Below are 17,819 nucleotides of genomic sequence, written 5' to 3'. Positions count from 1 at the left end.
TGTAAAGCCACTTTCCTGGAAGACATTAATGTGTGTTGTCCCTGCAGGAATATGCTGGGAAGTGGCTACCCAGGTCTGCTGCCCATGTAATCATCACTTCAGCATATGTAGAACTTTAATAACAGCCTATACAGAGCAATTCTGCAGGGTTGGGGACTGTCTGACAGGTTCCCTTTAGGTTATATTACCGCGTCACACTAGGTTCACACATTATTTGCATGCATTGCCTGCAGTTATTTCTCATCTGCTTCTGAAATCTTTCACTATAGATCCACATCTTGAGAAACCCAACTTGGATTAACCCTCTGGCGATCACTGCCCAGGGTTACGCTGGGAAATGCTAATCTATGATGTGGATACATTTTCACATTTTACTGGAGTAAACACAAATCATCCTTAAATTCTACAATGTGTTAACCCTTAAAGGAGTACTACAGGGAAAAAATGTATTTAAAATCAAATGGTGCCAGAAAGTGCCAGAGATTTGTCATTTTACTTCTGTTAAAAAGCTGCTATATGTCCTGCAGGATTCTTTTGAGTTTGGAGAGCAGGGGAGGTTTTCTATAGGGATTTGCTACTGCTCTGGACAGTTCCTGTCACAGACAAAGGTGGCAGCAGAGAGCATTGTGTCAGACTTGAAAGAATACACAACTTCCTGCAGGGCATACAACAGCTGATAAGTACTTTTTTTAATAGAAGTCAATTACAAATTTACATAACCTTCTGACACAAGTTGATCAAGAGTTCCGGTTTAAGGGTACGTTCACACTCACCGGATCCGTAGCTGATTTTCTGCTGCGGATCCGCAACAGATTCGCAGCGGATTTCATTTAAATGATTGAACACAGCATCAAGTCTGCACCATCAAATCTGCTGCAGATCTGCTGCGGATCCTGTACGTGTGAACGCACGTACAAGGAAAGTCTGAGATTTCTCCTCTTTTCAAATCCATTCCTGGCTTTGGCTTCAAATCTTTGGCAGATAATCGGTCAGATAATCTTTCTGTGTCAATGGACCCTTATTGTAACACCCCTCCCCCCCATCACAAGAATATGGGAATGCTGCAGTCAGACAGGTGTGCGGCTCCATCAACCTGATGAAGATCGCTTAGTACAGCAATGATTTACGGTGGTTTGTTTTATGCATACATTCTACCAGGTGTTTTTCATACTCTACAGTGAGGCCTACAGAAAAATGCCTGAAAATAACAGCAAACCTGTAGCAGGCTGAATATTGAAGAAAAAAAAAACCAACAACCTTGAGCGCAAAGCATCCCAAAAGTGTAGAGCAAAAAGCATTGTTTGTAGTGTATATTATATCAGTAAATATCTGGCTGCAGCGTTTGTCTTCTCTAAAAATCCTATTTGTGAAGCCTGCAGCATTCTAGCAGTACGTGAGAAATGGAATTATCAGTTCTCTTCACACTGCATTGGGTTAGGTTCACATCCATGTTGGAATTGGCAGGTTCAGATACCAATTGAGGTTCAGAGTCCAATACCATTTTCTTTTAACCCAACATTAATGACTAGTGTTCAGTGAGCATGCTCGGACGCTGCATGGGTAACTGATGGCCCAACCATAGTTTAGAGCAGGGATGTAGAATTTTCAGCCCTCCAGCTGTTGCAAAAACTACAATTCCCATCATGCCTGGACAGCCAAAGCTTTAGCTTTGGCTGTCTAGGCATGATGGGAATTGTAGTTTTTCAACAGCTGCAGGGCTGAAGGTTCCCCATCCCTGTTTTAGAGCTCCCACGCAAAGATGTCATTGACATCATTCAAAGTGTTACAGGATTTACCTGCAAAAAATGAAATATTTGTTCTTCTGAAAAATTCCCTATGTTACCAGACAACCTCTGCTCTGGGGACATCTGGTTAAATGCTTGAGTCCCCCATTAATTACAATGGGGCTTGTTACTGGAGATGAATACTGGGGAACACACCTGGCTCTGGTTACTGTGACCATCAGACCAGTAGAAGTGACCTTGGTTCCCTCAGATTTTCTGTTATCTGTGCCAGTCATAGAGGATCTGACACCTCACTACACTATGTATGACCTGGGTCAGATCTCTATGTCATTCAGATGCTCCAGCCACAGATCGGCCCGGATGTCACATTGTAGAGCAGCAGCACATGTGTCCATCCCGGGCACACACCCTGAGCGGCAATGAAAGGGTGTCCTCCCCTCCGCTCCTCACACCTGTCTGTCCTCCCATGTGACAGTCCCAGCCCGAGGTGTCAGGTGAGCGTCTCTGCCTGCTGATTCCTCCTCCAGCCCCGGGGTGCAGGCTTCCTCCTCCTCCTCCTCCTCCTCATCCTCAGCCGGCCCGAACCCCAAGTCTCTGCTGGACTGAGCTAGAAGCCCCCCGCCAGCATGTCCGCTTCAGCGCCGGAGTCCCCGAAGAAGCAGGGGCTGAGGAAGAGGCTGCTCAGGTTCTTCTCCCGGGCTGAGGGCAACACGAAGGAAAAGTCCAGGACGCGAAGTGAAGAGGACGGCAGGATCCCCACAGCCGGGGAGCCCGGGCACCAGGAGCGGAAGGGAAGGAGCTGGAGTGAGAGACTGGGCAGGAGGGACAGGTAAGAGGCCCAGCATGGCACTCCTGAGGGGGCCACACTACGGTACACCTGAGGGGGCACACCTGAGGGGCCACACTACGGCACACCATAGGGGCCACACCATGGCACTCCTGAGGTAGCCACACTACGGTACACCTGAGGGGCCACATTACGGCACACCATAGGGGCCACACCATGGCACTCCTGAGGGGCCACACTATGGCACACCTGAGGGGCCACACCACGGCACACCATAGGGGCCACACCATGGCACACCTGAGGGGCCACACTACGGCACATCTGAGGGGGCACACCTGAGGGGCCACACCACGGCACACCATAGGGGCCACACCATGGCACACCTGAGGGGCTACACTACGGCACATCTGAGGGGGCATACCATAGGGGCCACACCATAACACACCTGAGGAGGTCACAGCACACCAGAGGGGCCACACTACGGCACACCTGTGGGGGCACACTACGGCACACGTGAGGGGTCGCACCATGACATATCTGAGGGGTGGCACCATGGCACACCCGAGGAGGTCACACCATGGCACACCACCATGCAACACAGAAAAGATTCCACATCAATCTGCGCTATGTGCACATGGACATGTGGTGTACCTTGATCACCCAGCTCTCTAGATCACAAAATGTTGTCCCTGTTTGCTCCTTTCATTTTCCTCTTTGACCAGACGTATATATGTACATAACATGTCCAATGCTGTCTGTTTATTTGGAAAGGGTATATTATTTCAAAATGAGGGACAAATGTCACCTTTCTGATGCTTTTTGTGCTAATATTAAAAAAAAAAAAGCGGATGAACTATAGGGCTTCATGCACACACAGCATAAGTAACTGCACTGTATCCAGCCCCAAACTCTGCAGTCTGCACCATAGTTGGCATTGAGATCGGCCTGTGTTATATAGCACTCACATCCAATCTGGAAGAGTGTTTAAGCAGTCGGGCTCTCTGACAGACATAGGGGCATCCCGACTGCTTGAACGCTCTCCCATATTAGATGTGAGATGGAGTTGGTGCCTGCGCCTAAGCAAATCAATTGATCAGATGTTGTCCCAAAGTCCTATTGAGGAATTACCATATTGTAATAGATGATGGTTAATTGTGATCACAAGCGGGGCTGCGGTATTCGGTTTATATCTGCCTTCAGTGGAGTTGTGCCTACCGTTTAGCACAACTCCATCCGGTTAGTACTCTGATACATCTGATTATCAAATACTATTGCACTGGAAGATTTAAGCCTAGTACACTAATTTAGCATCCTAGTGCGTTTTTGTCTATTGTGACCAGTGTTAGGTTATGTGCACACTACCGAAGTCACGTGGATAACTTGCTCGCAAACCCGGCACACACACCTCCACGCTCCCACTTGAATTTCCACTGGTCCCATAGACTCTTTTCTATGGTCAGGTGGATTCTGTCGTCTGCCTAAAGCAGGGGTGGGGAACCTTTTCCATGTTGAGGGCCAGTCGGGCATTTATAAAATTAATTGAGGGCCGCATACCGCACGCCGCAATTAGTAGCGTGGGTTTGCAGCACACGGGGCAAGGCAAAGTATTGTTCCCCTAGTTCCCCTGCTATTGTAGTTAACCCCAGTGATGCCCCTTGTAGTCTAGTTAACCCCCAAGTCATGCCCCCTGTAGTCTAGCTATCCCCCGCAGTGATGCCTATGGTAGGCCTAGTTGACCCCCCCCCAATGATGTCCCTTGCAGCCTAGTTAACCCCCCAGTGATGTCCCTGGTAGCCTAGTTAACCCCCCAGTGATGTCCCTGGTAGCCTAGTTAACCCCCCAGTGATGTCCCTGGTAACCTAGTAACCCCCCAGTGATGTCCCCGGTAACCTATTTAACCCCCCCAGTCATGTCCCTGGTAGCCTAGTTACCCCCCCCCCCCAGTCATGTCCCTGGTAGCCTAGTTAACCCTCAGTGCCTGTCCCAAATAAAAAAATAAACATGCCTCTGCTCCTACGCAGTCCAGGTCCTCTTCTCTCTCCTCTAGCCCATGCCCGTCTTCTCCTGCAGGCGGCACGCACTGAAATGACTTCATCGCGCGCGGCCCACAGGAGAAGGAAGACGTGCGCTGCTCTGGTGGGGAAGGGGCCGGCACTCACGGCATCCTCCTGTGTCATCTGCCTCGGCGCGGTCCGATCAGCGATCTGTTCACTAAGCCTGCATAGGCTGGCTCAATGAGCAGATCGCCTATCACACTGATCAATGCTATGCCTATGGCACAGAAATGATCAGTGTAGTAAATGAAAGTAGTGTATGTACAAGTCCCCCAAAGGGAAATGTATATAAAAAAAAAAAAGTTAAAAACACTAACACACTACCCCAAAACCCCTCCCCTATAAAAGTTGAAATCACCCCCCTTTCCCATTATATAAATAAAACATATAAAAATAAATAAATAAACAAACATATAATATACCGTAGCGTGCATAATTGTCCGATCTATTAAAATATTACAAGCGTCATTGTGAACGGTGAACGGCGTAGACGAAAAGAGGGAAAAAGTGCGTGGATTACCTATTTTATGTTATATTACATTATATATAAAAAAAATTATAAAAAGTGATCAAAACGTCCGATCTTCACAAATATGGTATTAATAAAAACAAGAGATCATGGCGGAAAAAATGACACCCCATACAGCCTCATAGGTGAAAAAATAAAACTGTTATAAGCGTCACAATAGGCCCATTTTATTAATAATTAATTGCCAAAAAAAAGGATTTCATAAAAAAAAAAATATATATCATTAGAGAATCTGTGTAACCTGCATATGGTTGTCTTCGGACTGACCTATAGAATAATAGTATCATGTCGCTTTTACCATATAGTGCATTAAGTAGACACAGGAACCCCCCAAACGTTACCATATTGCATTCTTTTTTACGATTTCACCTATTTATATCTTCATAAATAATATATTTGGGATTCCGTCATACATGTTATGGTAGAATGAAAGACGCCATTACACAGTACAACTATTCCTGTAACAAACAAGCCATAACATGGCCTTGTAGATAGAAAACTGAAAGTGCTAGAGCTCTTAGAAGGGGAGGAGGGAAAAACAAAAGCGCAAAGATCAAAATTTGCGCGGTCCACTGGGTCATTTTGGGCCTGGTCCTCAAAAGGTTAAAGGGAACCAATCAGCATGATATGATTTCCAGAATAATAGTATAGAGCTACTGTGCAGCTCGCAGCATGTACCAGCCACAGCTGTAGAAGTAGCTTTTGTAAGGAGAAAAAAGTACTTAAGAGAGGGGCGACAACTAATCACCCCTGACTAGTCACCGTTTTCTGAATGTTGGTGCACAGTGCTGGGATGATGCAAGCACCTAACAGGTCCCTTCATTTCGCATTTCTTGTGCATGCATGTACACAGGTGACATATTTTCTATTGTGTCTGTGCAATCTAATCCATTGTACTTGCTGTATTACACAAAGGTTTACATATAGCAAGAAATGAAAATAAGCATTCATTTGTATTTACAAGGAAACTTTCCTGCCTGTGTTCTAATATTGTGGGAATGTGCATTGCGGTGAGCAGGCTTCCGTGTGAACGGCGGGATTCATTGTATGCTGAGGACTTATTATTGTTTGATTAGGTTTGTATGTCGGCCCATGCACCGCAGTGAGTAAACAACAGACGCTCAGACCACAGATACTGTAAAAAATGTGACAGTAATAATAGCGGCATCATAGCTGCAGATGGTGTCGGCCATAAACCTGGAAGAACACAGCAGCTACATTCCTTATGAGCTATCTACTGAGCCTGTATACTCCAGTCTTTCAACATCAATAGATAGGTCTGTATGTAATGTCACAGTACATGGCTTAGTGCTGACGGCACTGAACCTTACAGATAAAAGAGACATACCCAGAGCTTATGGAGACACCAATTAAGTATTATAGTGGCTTCCTGTGCAGGCTGGAAACACCCTGAAGCCTACAGCTTCTAAGCTAAATACTAGGGGGTTGTATGCAGAACTAGAAAGGGAAATAACTAATCATTTAGAATCTCCTGACATATACCTACCCGCCCTCCCCTCTACACATACACTCTGCAAGAACAGTGTTCACCTGAGCTAGGTTCACACACCGTCTTCTATTGGCCATCGGTTGGCTATCATTTTGAGGCCAAATAGCAGCCATCATTATAAAAAAAAAGTCAGTTATTTGGCCTCATAGTGATGGTTGGCCATCGAACTGCCGAAAAAAACACGGTGAACATAGCCTAAAAATGCATAAAAATGGACCCAAATCCTGTCCTTACCAGGCATCTAATAGCATATAGGGATCTACAATGCTGTCAGTTAAAACTTTTAGCTGTTAAAGGGGTAGTGCGGCGGTAAACAATTATTCACAGAATAATACACATTACTCGTCTCCGATCTTCAGTCTGCGATGTCGTCTTCGGACGGCCCGGCCGAATCCCTCCGAGCGTCCTGAGTGCCGGCCGCCCTCTTCAGCGTCATCAGATGCTCAGCCGCGATTGGCTGAGCACAGTTTGGCTCAGCCAATCGCGGCTGAGCAGCCAATGACGCGGCAGAGGGCGGCCGTCACTCAGGACGGTCGGAGGGATTCGGCCGGGCCGTCCAAAGACGACATTGCAGACTGAAGATCGGAGACGAGTCTGCACGTGACAGGTATGTATAGCGCACCACACTTCCGGGTACACGGGTGGGGGTGGTGGGACACGGGGAAGGGGGCCATTCACAGACATAACATACATTACAAAGTTGTATAACTTTGTAATGTGTGTTATTCTGTGAATAATGGTTTACCGCCGCACTACCCCTTTAAGTGGATATAACAATGCAGTCGTATTGTGCTCATGCAAAAGTGGCCAAAATTTGGATATACTGACAGAAGTTGGTCAATGTACCTCATTGTTTCAGTTTAAATAGGTGGTGTTGCATAGTTAGTTGGCTGCGTGTGTGTGTGCCTATAAGGGTCCTTTTAAGCGCCAATTATAATTATTGTGCAAATTATAATACGATGATAGTTATCATGCAAAAAAAAGTCATGTCATTCGAATTTAAGCAATAATCTTCTGGTGGAAACGTAGCAACGTTCAAACTACCAATGAAAAATCAATCTTAATCGTTCTTAAAGGGGTTGTCCAGCGAAAAGCTTTTTCTTTCAAATCAACTGGTGCCATAAAGTTATATAGTTTTGTGATTTACTTTTATTAAAAAATCTCAAGTATTCCCATACTTATTAGCTGCTATATGTCCTGTAGGAAATGTTTTATTTTAATTCTGACACAGTGCTCTCTGCTGACATCTCTGGCCCAGACAGGAACTGTCCAGAGTAGGAGAGGTTTTCTACGGAGGTTTATATAAAACCGAGACAGAATTCCTGTCTCGGCCAGAGATGTTAGCAGAGAGCACTGTGCAGACAATGCACCTAGGACTTCACTGCTTTGAGTGCTTTCACTAGCAGCCGGCAGTGTTGTCTTTAAGCTGGTCTCCCTGAGATCAGCAATGTGTTTTTCTTATGGCTCTACTAGGCATTGTTCCCACCTAGCCAGAATCCTGCTCCACACTGATGAGGGGCAACACCCTGAAACAGCTGTATGTGGATGGTTACCTGGCCTTGGTTTTTCCCTTGTCATTACATTGACTTATAGGGCCACTTAATATGGTGGTTTCGGTGGTTTCCTTACAGGAGCCACCCCTCGGCTAGGTCCTTCCCGGAGGGATGTCTGGCTAGTCCTGTGTTTTGAGACTCTTTGATGAGGCTCCACAGGCTCTTCTTTTGCATATTCATGTTTCCCAGGGGGCAATGCACCTAGGACTTCACTGCTTTGAACGCTTTCACTAGGAGCCGGCAGTGTTGTCGTTTGGCTGGTCTCCCTGAGATCAGCGATGTGTTTCTCTTTCAGTGTAAACACTCATCTTTCACAGTATATAGATACGAATGCAATTAACAACTTTTTATAGCGAGTCTAAAAGACTATTTAGATGAAACGATCTGTGAATTATCAGCTAGAGACCAGTAATGACTTAAGAAGATATTGAACAATTTTTCGTTTGACGATTTTCCGCTTGTACACTCAAGTGTGATCGTTATTGTGAAAATTTGAACGATAATCACTTTGTGTAAACGGACCATAAATGCCCATTGTTTAAAAGATAAATTTATTACTTGTCGTTCGATAAACAAGCGATTTATCTGTTGCTGTAAAAGGACCCTTACACACACAGATATCTGACAGATATAATAATCTTTCACATATTTGTGTGTGTAAAAAGACCCTTAGTTACAAAAACAAATGTATATGGTTGAGAAATGGCATGTTAACTATATTCATACCATTAAAATGAATGGTGCCAGTTTGTACAGGTCTAGAGAATATAGTGTTCTGTAGACAGTGAGTGCTTATTACCACGTCATGTATTTTACGGATGCTACGGATGGGGAAGTCCTGTAGTGGACTCTTTCTCCGCCCGGCATGATGTATCAATATTAGTGTTGATCAAACTGTGTGAGGAAAGTTAGATTTGAGTTGAACATCTCGATTTTCTCGAACTCGGACCAAACATTTTACTGTTCGTTCGAGTTAGCGTTCGAGTACGAGTTAGCGTTTGAGTGCCTTTTTGCCAGCCAATCTGTGCAGAGCATATAGAAGTGTCAGAAAAGTCTGATTGGCTGCTAAAATCACATGACCATCCCATATAAAACTTACTGTGATGCATTCCGGACGCCATTTTCTGCTCACTCACTGTGCTGGAAAGAGTACTCTCTCAGTGTCTCATTGTTTCCATGCATGCTGCCATTTCGATTAGACAGATAGTGAGATTAGTGGGGTGTTTAGCAAGGTTAGACTAGCATTTTTGCAACAAGCATTTTCCTGTCCATAGACAGCATTGCAGTAACAGCAATACTTAGCTTTTGTATTGCAGGCTGCATGTTGGATTTACCAATTAATACAATAGTGCCCAAAAGTATATTTTTGTCTGCTCACATCTGTTATACCCAGTAATTAATCGTACATCTGATTTGTGTATGTGGATTTTTTTCAGTGTATTCCTATCAGCTGACATACGTTCTCAGCCCGATAGTCTGGAATATCAGTCCGATAGTCTACAATATCAGTACTGTAGTCTAGAACAGTGCTTCTCAAACTTTTTGTTCTCGGGCCTCACCTGGCAATCCATGTTGATGCTCGGGCCTTACCAAACATATACAACTATGAAGCGCCAGATACCGCCACGTAGTGCACATAATATTCCAGAGCAGAATCAAAACAACACCAAAGTGCAGAAATAAATGTCGCTTCACCTTTAGTAAACCACCAGCACAATGCAGAAAATACATACTGCTCCACCTGCAGTGACCCATTACCACATACTGCTCCACCTGTATACCAGCCCCACAGTGCAGCATTTCTTTCTCCATAACCCACCTGGCAGCTTACACACACACAAACACGCTAGCATTATTCTACTCTTAACCTCCTCTTCTTGTGGTAGCTCCCTTTCCCCTCAATACTCAATTTCTGTACATTTGCCATTCCTGTCACTGTCAGAGTGATGTGCAGTGTTCCTGGCACTGTCAAAGTAGTAGGTATTCCCATAATAGCTCCCATATAATAGTTAATACCTTCAATAGTGCCTTACAAATAGTAAATTCTCCCACTAGTGCCCCACAAACAGTTAATAACCCCACTAGTGACCTACAAATAGTTAATTCCTCTGTAGTGCCCCGCAAACAGTTAAATCCCCCAGATTAGGTATGTGGGTTTCCCCCTGTGCCCAAGACCCCCTGCTTTTCCCCATATACTAATAATGCCACAGCTGTGACACTCATACAATAATAATGCCCGCTGCTATACCGTTATATAGTAATAATGTCCCCTGCTGTTCCCTCCATATAGTAATAATGTCCCCTGCTGTGCCCTCCATATAGTAATAATGTCTCCTGCTGTGCCCTCCATATAGTAATAATGTCTCCTGCTGTGCCCTCCATATAGTAATAATGTTTCCTGCTGTGCCTCCATATAGTAATAATGTCCCCTGCTGTGTCCTCCATATAGTAAAAATGTTTCCCTGCTGTGTCCTCCATATAGTAATAATGTCTCCTGCTGTGTCCCCATATAGTAATAATGTCTCCTGCTGTGTCCCCATATAGTAATAATGTCTCCTGCTGTGTCCACATATAGTAATAATGTCTCCTGCTGTGTCCCCATATAGTAATAATGTCTCCTGCTAAGTCCCCATAGTAAATGCCCCCTGCCCTAGTGTGCCCCCATAGCAATATCCACCATTCCACTCCCCCCCACCACCATAACACAAAAAAGTCATACTCGCCTAATCTGGGCAGGGAGCGGGTCTTCCTCTCTTCTCCAGCTTCTGAGCCACTGGAAAAATCACGTCCAGGCCTGGTGTGCAGAGTGAGGTCCGAGGGGGACAGAGGGGGGGGGGGGGGGAGGGAAGGAAAGAGGGGGAGAGAGGAAGAGAGAGGAGGTAAAGGGGGTAGATGAGGTGAAGAGGGTAAAGGGTGGAGGAAAGAGGAGGTTATGGGGGAGAGGAGGATAGAGGGGGGAAGGGGAGAGGAAGAGAGAGGAGGTAAAAGGGGTGAGGGGGAGAGAGAAGGATGGAAAGAGGAGGTGATGGGGAGAGAGGAAGTAAAGGGGGAGATGAAGAGAGAGCGGAGGTAAAGGGGGTGAGAAGGAGAGAGAAGGGAAAGAGGTGGTGATGGGAAGAGGACAAGAGAGGGGGTGAGGGGGATAGGGGAGGAGGGAAAGAGGAGGTGATTGGGGGAAAGGTAATAAAGGTGAGGGGGAGAGAGGAGGTAAAGGGGGAGATGAAGAGAGAGGAGGTAAAGGGGGTGAGGGGAAGCAAAGAAGGGAAAGAGGAGATGATGGGGAGAGGAGGTGGAGGGGAGAGAGGAAGTAAAGGGGGTAGAGAGGGGGTGGAGGGGGAGAGAGGAGATTATAGGGGTAGAGAGGAGGGGGAGAGAGGATATGATGGGGGTAGAGGAGATGATGGGGGTAGAGAGGAGATAATGGGGTACAGAGGAGGGGGAGAGAGGAGATGATGGGGGTACAGAGGAGATGAGGGGGAGAGAGGAGATGATGGGGGTACAGATCAGAGAGAGAGAGAGAGAGAGAGGAGATGATGGGAGTACAGAGGAGATGAGGGGGAGAGAGGAGATGATGGGAGTACAGAGGAGATGAGGGGGAGAGAGGAGAGGATGGGAGTACAGAGGAGATGAGGGGGAGAGAGGAGATGATGGGAGTACAGAGGAGATGAGGGGGAGAGAGGAGATGATGGGAGTACAGAGGAGATGGGAGTAGAGATCAGAGGGAGAGATGAGATGATGGGGGTAGAAAGGAGATGATGGGGGGAGAGAGGAGATGATGGGGGGAGAGAGGAGATGATGGGGCTAGAGAGGAGATGGAGAGAGATGATGATGATGATGGGGGTACAGAGGAGATGAGGGAGAGAGAGGAGATGATGGGGGTACAGAGGAGATGATGGGGGTAGAGATCAGAGAGAGAGAGAGGATATGATGGGGGTAAAGAGGACATGGAGAGAGATGATGATGGGGGTACAGAGGAGAGAGAGAGAGGAGATGATGGGAGTACAGAGGAGATGATGGGGGTAGAGATCAGAGAGAGAGGATACGATGGGGGTAGAGAGGACATGGAGAGAGATGATGATGATGGGGGTACAGAGGAGATGAGGGAGAGAGAGGAGATGATGGGGGTACAGAGGAGATGATGGGGGTAGAGATCAGAGAGAGAGAGAGAGAGAGAGAGAGGATATGATGGGGTAGAGAGGACATGGAGAGAGAGATGATGATGATGGGGGTACAGAGGAGATAAGGGAGAGAGAGGAGATGATGGGGGTACAGAGGAGATGATGGGGGTAGAGATCAGAGAGAGAGAGAGAGAGAGAGAATATGATGGGGGTACAGAGGAGATGGAGAGAGATGATGATGGGGGTACAGAGGAAATGATGGGGTACAGAGGAGGGGGAGAGAGGAGATGATGGGAGTACAGAGGAGATGATGGGGGTAAAGAGGGGGGAGAGAAGAGGTGGAGGGGTGGATTTGGAGTGGGGGGAGGGGGATGTGCTATTACTGAGAGGGGTCTGGCCAGCTTCAGGTAAGGGAACCAGGTCAGCGAGGGGGCAGTGGTGTGCACGGCTACCCTGCCAGAGGCTCCTGCAGCAGTGGATTGTGGACCGGCAGATGTGGCACCAAACTTCCACAGGCAGCAGCGTCAGACGTAGCACGTGGGTGGCCCCATCTCCCGGTCAACAATCCACTGCCTGAATGGGAAGTAGCGGCGGCAGCAGGTGGGCATGGCGGGCGCCCCATCCCCCGGTCCACAGTCCACTGCAGGAGCCGCGGGCGGGGTAGCCTCGCACACCACAACCCCCTTAGCCACTGACTTTCCTTGTGGCCGTGCTGTTTCGGCGGCCGCCTGCAGGGACATCAGCCTGCCGCTGCCGCATCTTCTATCCGCCTGTGCGGGCCGACTCAGACAACCTGCCTAGGACTCCCCAGGCTGCCGCATATCCTCCTTGAGCCCCCGATCCTCCTACTTCATCCTTCATCCTAGCAGCCTCACCAAGTCCCGTACCCCACAGAACGCTGCTGAGCTGCTGCTGGGAGAAGGATGTAAGGGCAGCGGCAGTGATAGGTGCCGGGACACTGCTGTGTGATAGCAGTGTCCCGGCACCCAAAACAAAAGTAATTTCCCCACCCCCACCTCCCCGCATACCCCCTCAACCTGCGGCCCGTACCCCCTGGGGTACGCGTACCGCAGGTTGAGAAGCCCTGATTTAATTGGCAGGTAATAAATCTTGGAGTCCCTGCTGTGTGCCGATGTCAGGCACAGACCAGGTCCCTGCGCCTCACCAGACAGTGAGCTGCGCCTCACCAGTGAGGCGCGCCTCACAGTTTGAGAAGCGCTGGTCTAGAATATGAGTACTGTAGTCTGGAATATCAGCCCAGTAATCTGAAATATCAGTCCGATAGTCTGGAATATGAGTCCTGTAGTCTGTAATATAAGTCTGTTAGTCTGGAATATTAGTCCTGTAGTCCTGTTGGCTGTTCACCAAGCCTGGCCCCCCCCACCCCACTGTAACTATGGAAGCACTAGCCTGGCGTTCATAGTACAGGATAGATAATGTCATGATGTCCTGACTTAAAAAAACTGTGATTTTTTTGCAAATCATGGCAGAAGTGTAGCCAGGAGACAGTACACCATTCTTTTTGGGTGGTCATGGGCCCCCCAGGAGCTCAGGGCCCCAGGCTGCCGCCCAAAACGCCCCTATTATAATCCACTACTGCCTGTAGTCTGTAATATAAGTCCCATAGTTGGAAATATCAGTCTTGTAGTCTGGAATATGAGTCCTGTAGTCTGGAATATTTGTCCTGTAGTCTTTAATATCAGTCCGATAGTCTGGGATATGAGTCCTTTAGTCTGGAATATCAGTCCGATAGTCTGGGATATTAGTCCTGTAGTCTGGGATATTAGTCCTGTAGTCTGGAATATCAGTCCGATAGTCTGGAATATTTGTCCTATAGTCTGTGATATCAGTCCGATAGTCTGGAATATCAGTCCAATAGTCTGGAATATGACTCCTGTAGTTTGGCATATCAGTCTGAAAGTGTGGAATATGAGTCCTGTAGTCTGGAATATCAATCATGTAGTATTTAATATCGGTCCGATAGTCTGGAATATTGTAGTCTGTAATGGTGTGTTTACACAGAGAGATTTATCTGACAGATTTTTGATGCCAAAGCCAGGAACAGACTATGAACAGGGAACAGGTCCTAAAGGAAAGATTGAGTTATCTCCTCTTTCCAAATCAATTCCTGGCTTTGGCTTCTAAAATCAGTCAGATAAATCTCTCTGTGTAAACACACCATATGATGAATCAATCTTTGGTACAGAGGAGTTGGTGGTCATTTTGGTTAGTTTACATTGCTGAATAATTAAAAAAAATATCAATCCTTTATTTGTTAGATGTATTGATGTTTCATACAGAGAAGTTGGTGGTTAAATTTATCCAGTACAGAGTCTAGTACAGTGACAATCTCTTTATCTGTTAGATGAATCGATGTTTCGTACAGAGGAGATCCAAAGTATTTTTCTCCCATAGACTATAATGGGATTCGATATTCGTTCGAATATACGAATATCGGGAGCTATTCGAATCAAATTTCAAATTATCAAATATTTCACTATTTGCTCATCTCTAGCAGTATTTTATCCCCCCTTTTTCCTTTCATTCTTAAAGCCAAATTTCCATCTGAAAGTTGTTCCATGTTTCCAGTTTACTCTTATAATTACAGTTTCTCCTACTACATATAGGTGTTAACCCTTAGAGGACCCGGCCAATTTAAATTTTTGCGTTTTCATTTTTTCCTCCTTGTGCTTAAAAGGCCATAGCACTTGCATTTTTTCACCTAGAAACCCACATGAGTCCATATTGTTTGCGCCACTAATTGTACTTTGCAACGACAGGCTGAATATTTTCATAAAGTACACTGCAAAACCAGGGGTAAAATTGACTTGTTATATATGTTACTCAAGTTGTTATGATTACAACAATATGTAACATGTATAACTTTCATTGTATCTGATGGCCTGTAAAAAATTCAAACCATTGTTAACAAATATATGTTCCTAAAAATCGCTCCATTCCCAGGCTTATAGTGCTTTTATCCTTTGGTCTATGGGGCTGTGTCAGGTGTCGTTTTTTGTGCCATGAAGTGTTCTTTTTATCGGTACCTTGATTGCGCGTATGCAACTTTTTGATCGTTTTTTATTACAATTTTTCTGGATTTGATGCGACCAAAAATGCACAATTTTGCACTTTTTTTTTTTTTTTTTTGGCGCTTACGCCATTTACCATGCGAGATCGGGAATGTGATAAGTTAATAGTTCGGGCGATTACGCACGCGGCAATACCAAACATGTTTGTTTATTTATTTATTTATTTATTTATAACATGGGAAAAGGGGGGTGATTCTGACTTTTATTAGGGGAGGGGGCTTTTTATTAATAATAACACTTTTATTTTTACTTTTACACTTATACTAGAAGCCCCCCAGGGGACTTCTAGTATAAGTGCACTGATCTCTCATTGAGATCTATGCTGCGAGCGGCACCGGGGACCGCGGCGGTAAGAGCGCTGCCGCTGCACGGCCCCGCTCTGAACACATGGAGGCGGCCCTGAACGTACAGGTATGTCCAGGGTCGCCTAGGGGTTAATGGGGTTTGAGTTTGAGACGAGTTTTGAACCAAACTTCGCTACGGTTCGAGGTTCAACTCGAACTCGAGCATTTTACTGTTCGATCATCACTAATCAATATCATGCCGGGAGCAGCGAAACTGAATCTCTGCGGCTCTGTAATGACAGACGCCCTGTAACCTGTAACTGCAACTCATCTCCCGTTCTAGTGAATAGAAACTGAGCTGCAGTTGCTCTTCCATAGAACATAATAGAGATTCTATTCTTACCTCACCACACTCGCCAAGTGTTCTCTTGTGGAGTCTTTGAGTCCCACGATGAACACTCCTGCTGCCACTTCGGAGACAGACTCAACTCACCAATGACAGCTCACTCAGCCAATCACTGCAGCACTGTTTCATCTCAGTCATTGATTGGCTATGCGGGCTGTCACAACTGAGACGAATCTGTCCCAGAAGTAACTGCGGAGGCACTCCACAGGGAACCCAAAGATATCACAGGAGGACACCCAAGAGAGAGGTGAGGTAAGAATAGTATCTTTATTATATTCTATGGAAGGGCAACATTATATAAAAAGTTTTCCATGGCCCCTTTGATACACAGTCATGGTAGGGGGGCACAAACAGGGAACTACTCTACTACTCTTCTTCTCCAAGGCTATGTTCACAAATAGCGTTTAATTAGTGCTATTTTGCTGTAAATTGTGCAATTCGCTGCAAAATAATGCTATTTTTGCCTCAATTGTGGAATCGCTTCAAAAATATTGCTATTCTATTGCGACAATAGCTCTAATTAAATGTTATTTGTGGATGTCGCCTCATAGAGAATATGGACAAGTGTTGAAACAGGTGCTTGAATGCTAAAACACAATAAAATGTTGTACGTGAATTCAGCCTAAAACTACTAGTTTAATTTTTTGCTGAGAAACCTTGAAAAACCAGTAACTGAGTAAGATTTCTGTGAGGGTATCCTTTAATTGTGGGTCACAAATTGAAGACTACTACTTAGAACTCTCTGCAGGATTTGTAAATCCTCTTTGAGTGTAATAGGTATAATTGCTCTATGAGCTCAAACATATCATCAGTGCTTGGTCAGAATTTAAGGGACTTTCATTATTTGTTTATTTTTTAACCCTTAGACGACCCAGGGCGTATAGTTACGCCATGGAAGTCTGTCCCCAGACGACCTAGGGCGTAACTGTACGCCCTGGGTGTTTCTCCGGCTATGAAGCGTGCTCCGGAGCGGATCGTGCTTCATAGCAGGTGGGGGCCGGCTGCAATCAGCCGGGACCTCACCGGTAATGACACCGGTAATGATCAGTGAAGAAATCAAACAAATGTATGTAAAAGTCCCCCAAAGGGACTTCAAATGTGTAAAAAAAAAAAAGTTAAAAACACTAACACACTACCCCAAAGCCCCTCCCCCAATAAAAGTTGAAATCACCCCCCTTTCCCATTATATAAATAAAACATATAAAAATAAATAAACAAAAAAACATATAATATACCGTAGCGTGCGTAATTGTCCAATCTATTAAAATATAACAAGCGTCATTGTGAACGGTAAACAGCGTAGACGAAAAGAGGGAAAAAAGTGCGCGGATTACCGATTTTATGTTACATTATATATATATATATATATATATATATATATATATATATATATTGTGGACATGTCACTGGTAAAGTGCTCGAGGGGATGTACATCTCACCCAGGTTGATACACAGTGTGGGATGGTGAGTCCAGGAGGCATCTGTGCTCAGCAGTGTTATGCTGCTGAGCTATTATTTATTATTGCCGGGCCTGGACTTACATGGAATGGCAGGTAGGTTTTGGTAGTGGGACTTGCCATTCCCTCCCCCTCGATCCAGTGTGGGTTTTGGGATCAGGTGAGCTCTGATCCCAATCAGCCTGAGAAGGCAAAAGGTGGGCTCAGTGTACAGGTCTCTCTCTCTCAGCCAGGAGTGAACAGCCTGCATGCTGTTTGGTGAGAGCTGGGAAGACAGCCGCTGC

General features: G+C 45.8%; 1 protein-coding gene across 1 annotated transcript in view; it reads left to right on the top strand.

Annotated features, from left to right (window-relative positions):
* The first annotated feature begins 2,339 nt into the window (after positions 1-2,339).
* Positions 2,340-17,819, top strand: part of CRYBG2 (crystallin beta-gamma domain containing 2) — a 144,835-nt gene continuing 129,355 nt past the window's right edge. Inside the window, exon 1 of the mRNA XM_069971524.1 lies at positions 2,340-2,574. Coding sequence (XP_069827625.1) covers positions 2,372-2,574 — 203 coding nt within the window. The 5' untranslated portion in view covers positions 2,340-2,371. The remainder of the gene's footprint in view (positions 2,575-17,819) is intronic.

Source organism: Dendropsophus ebraccatus, chromosome 5 (genome assembly GCF_027789765.1).
Source record: "Dendropsophus ebraccatus isolate aDenEbr1 chromosome 5, aDenEbr1.pat, whole genome shotgun sequence".
Lineage (NCBI taxonomy): Eukaryota > Metazoa > Chordata > Amphibia > Anura > Hylidae > Dendropsophus > Dendropsophus ebraccatus.
The sequence above is the reverse complement of the archived record's forward strand: the minus strand, read 5'-3'. Positions and strand labels throughout refer to the sequence as shown.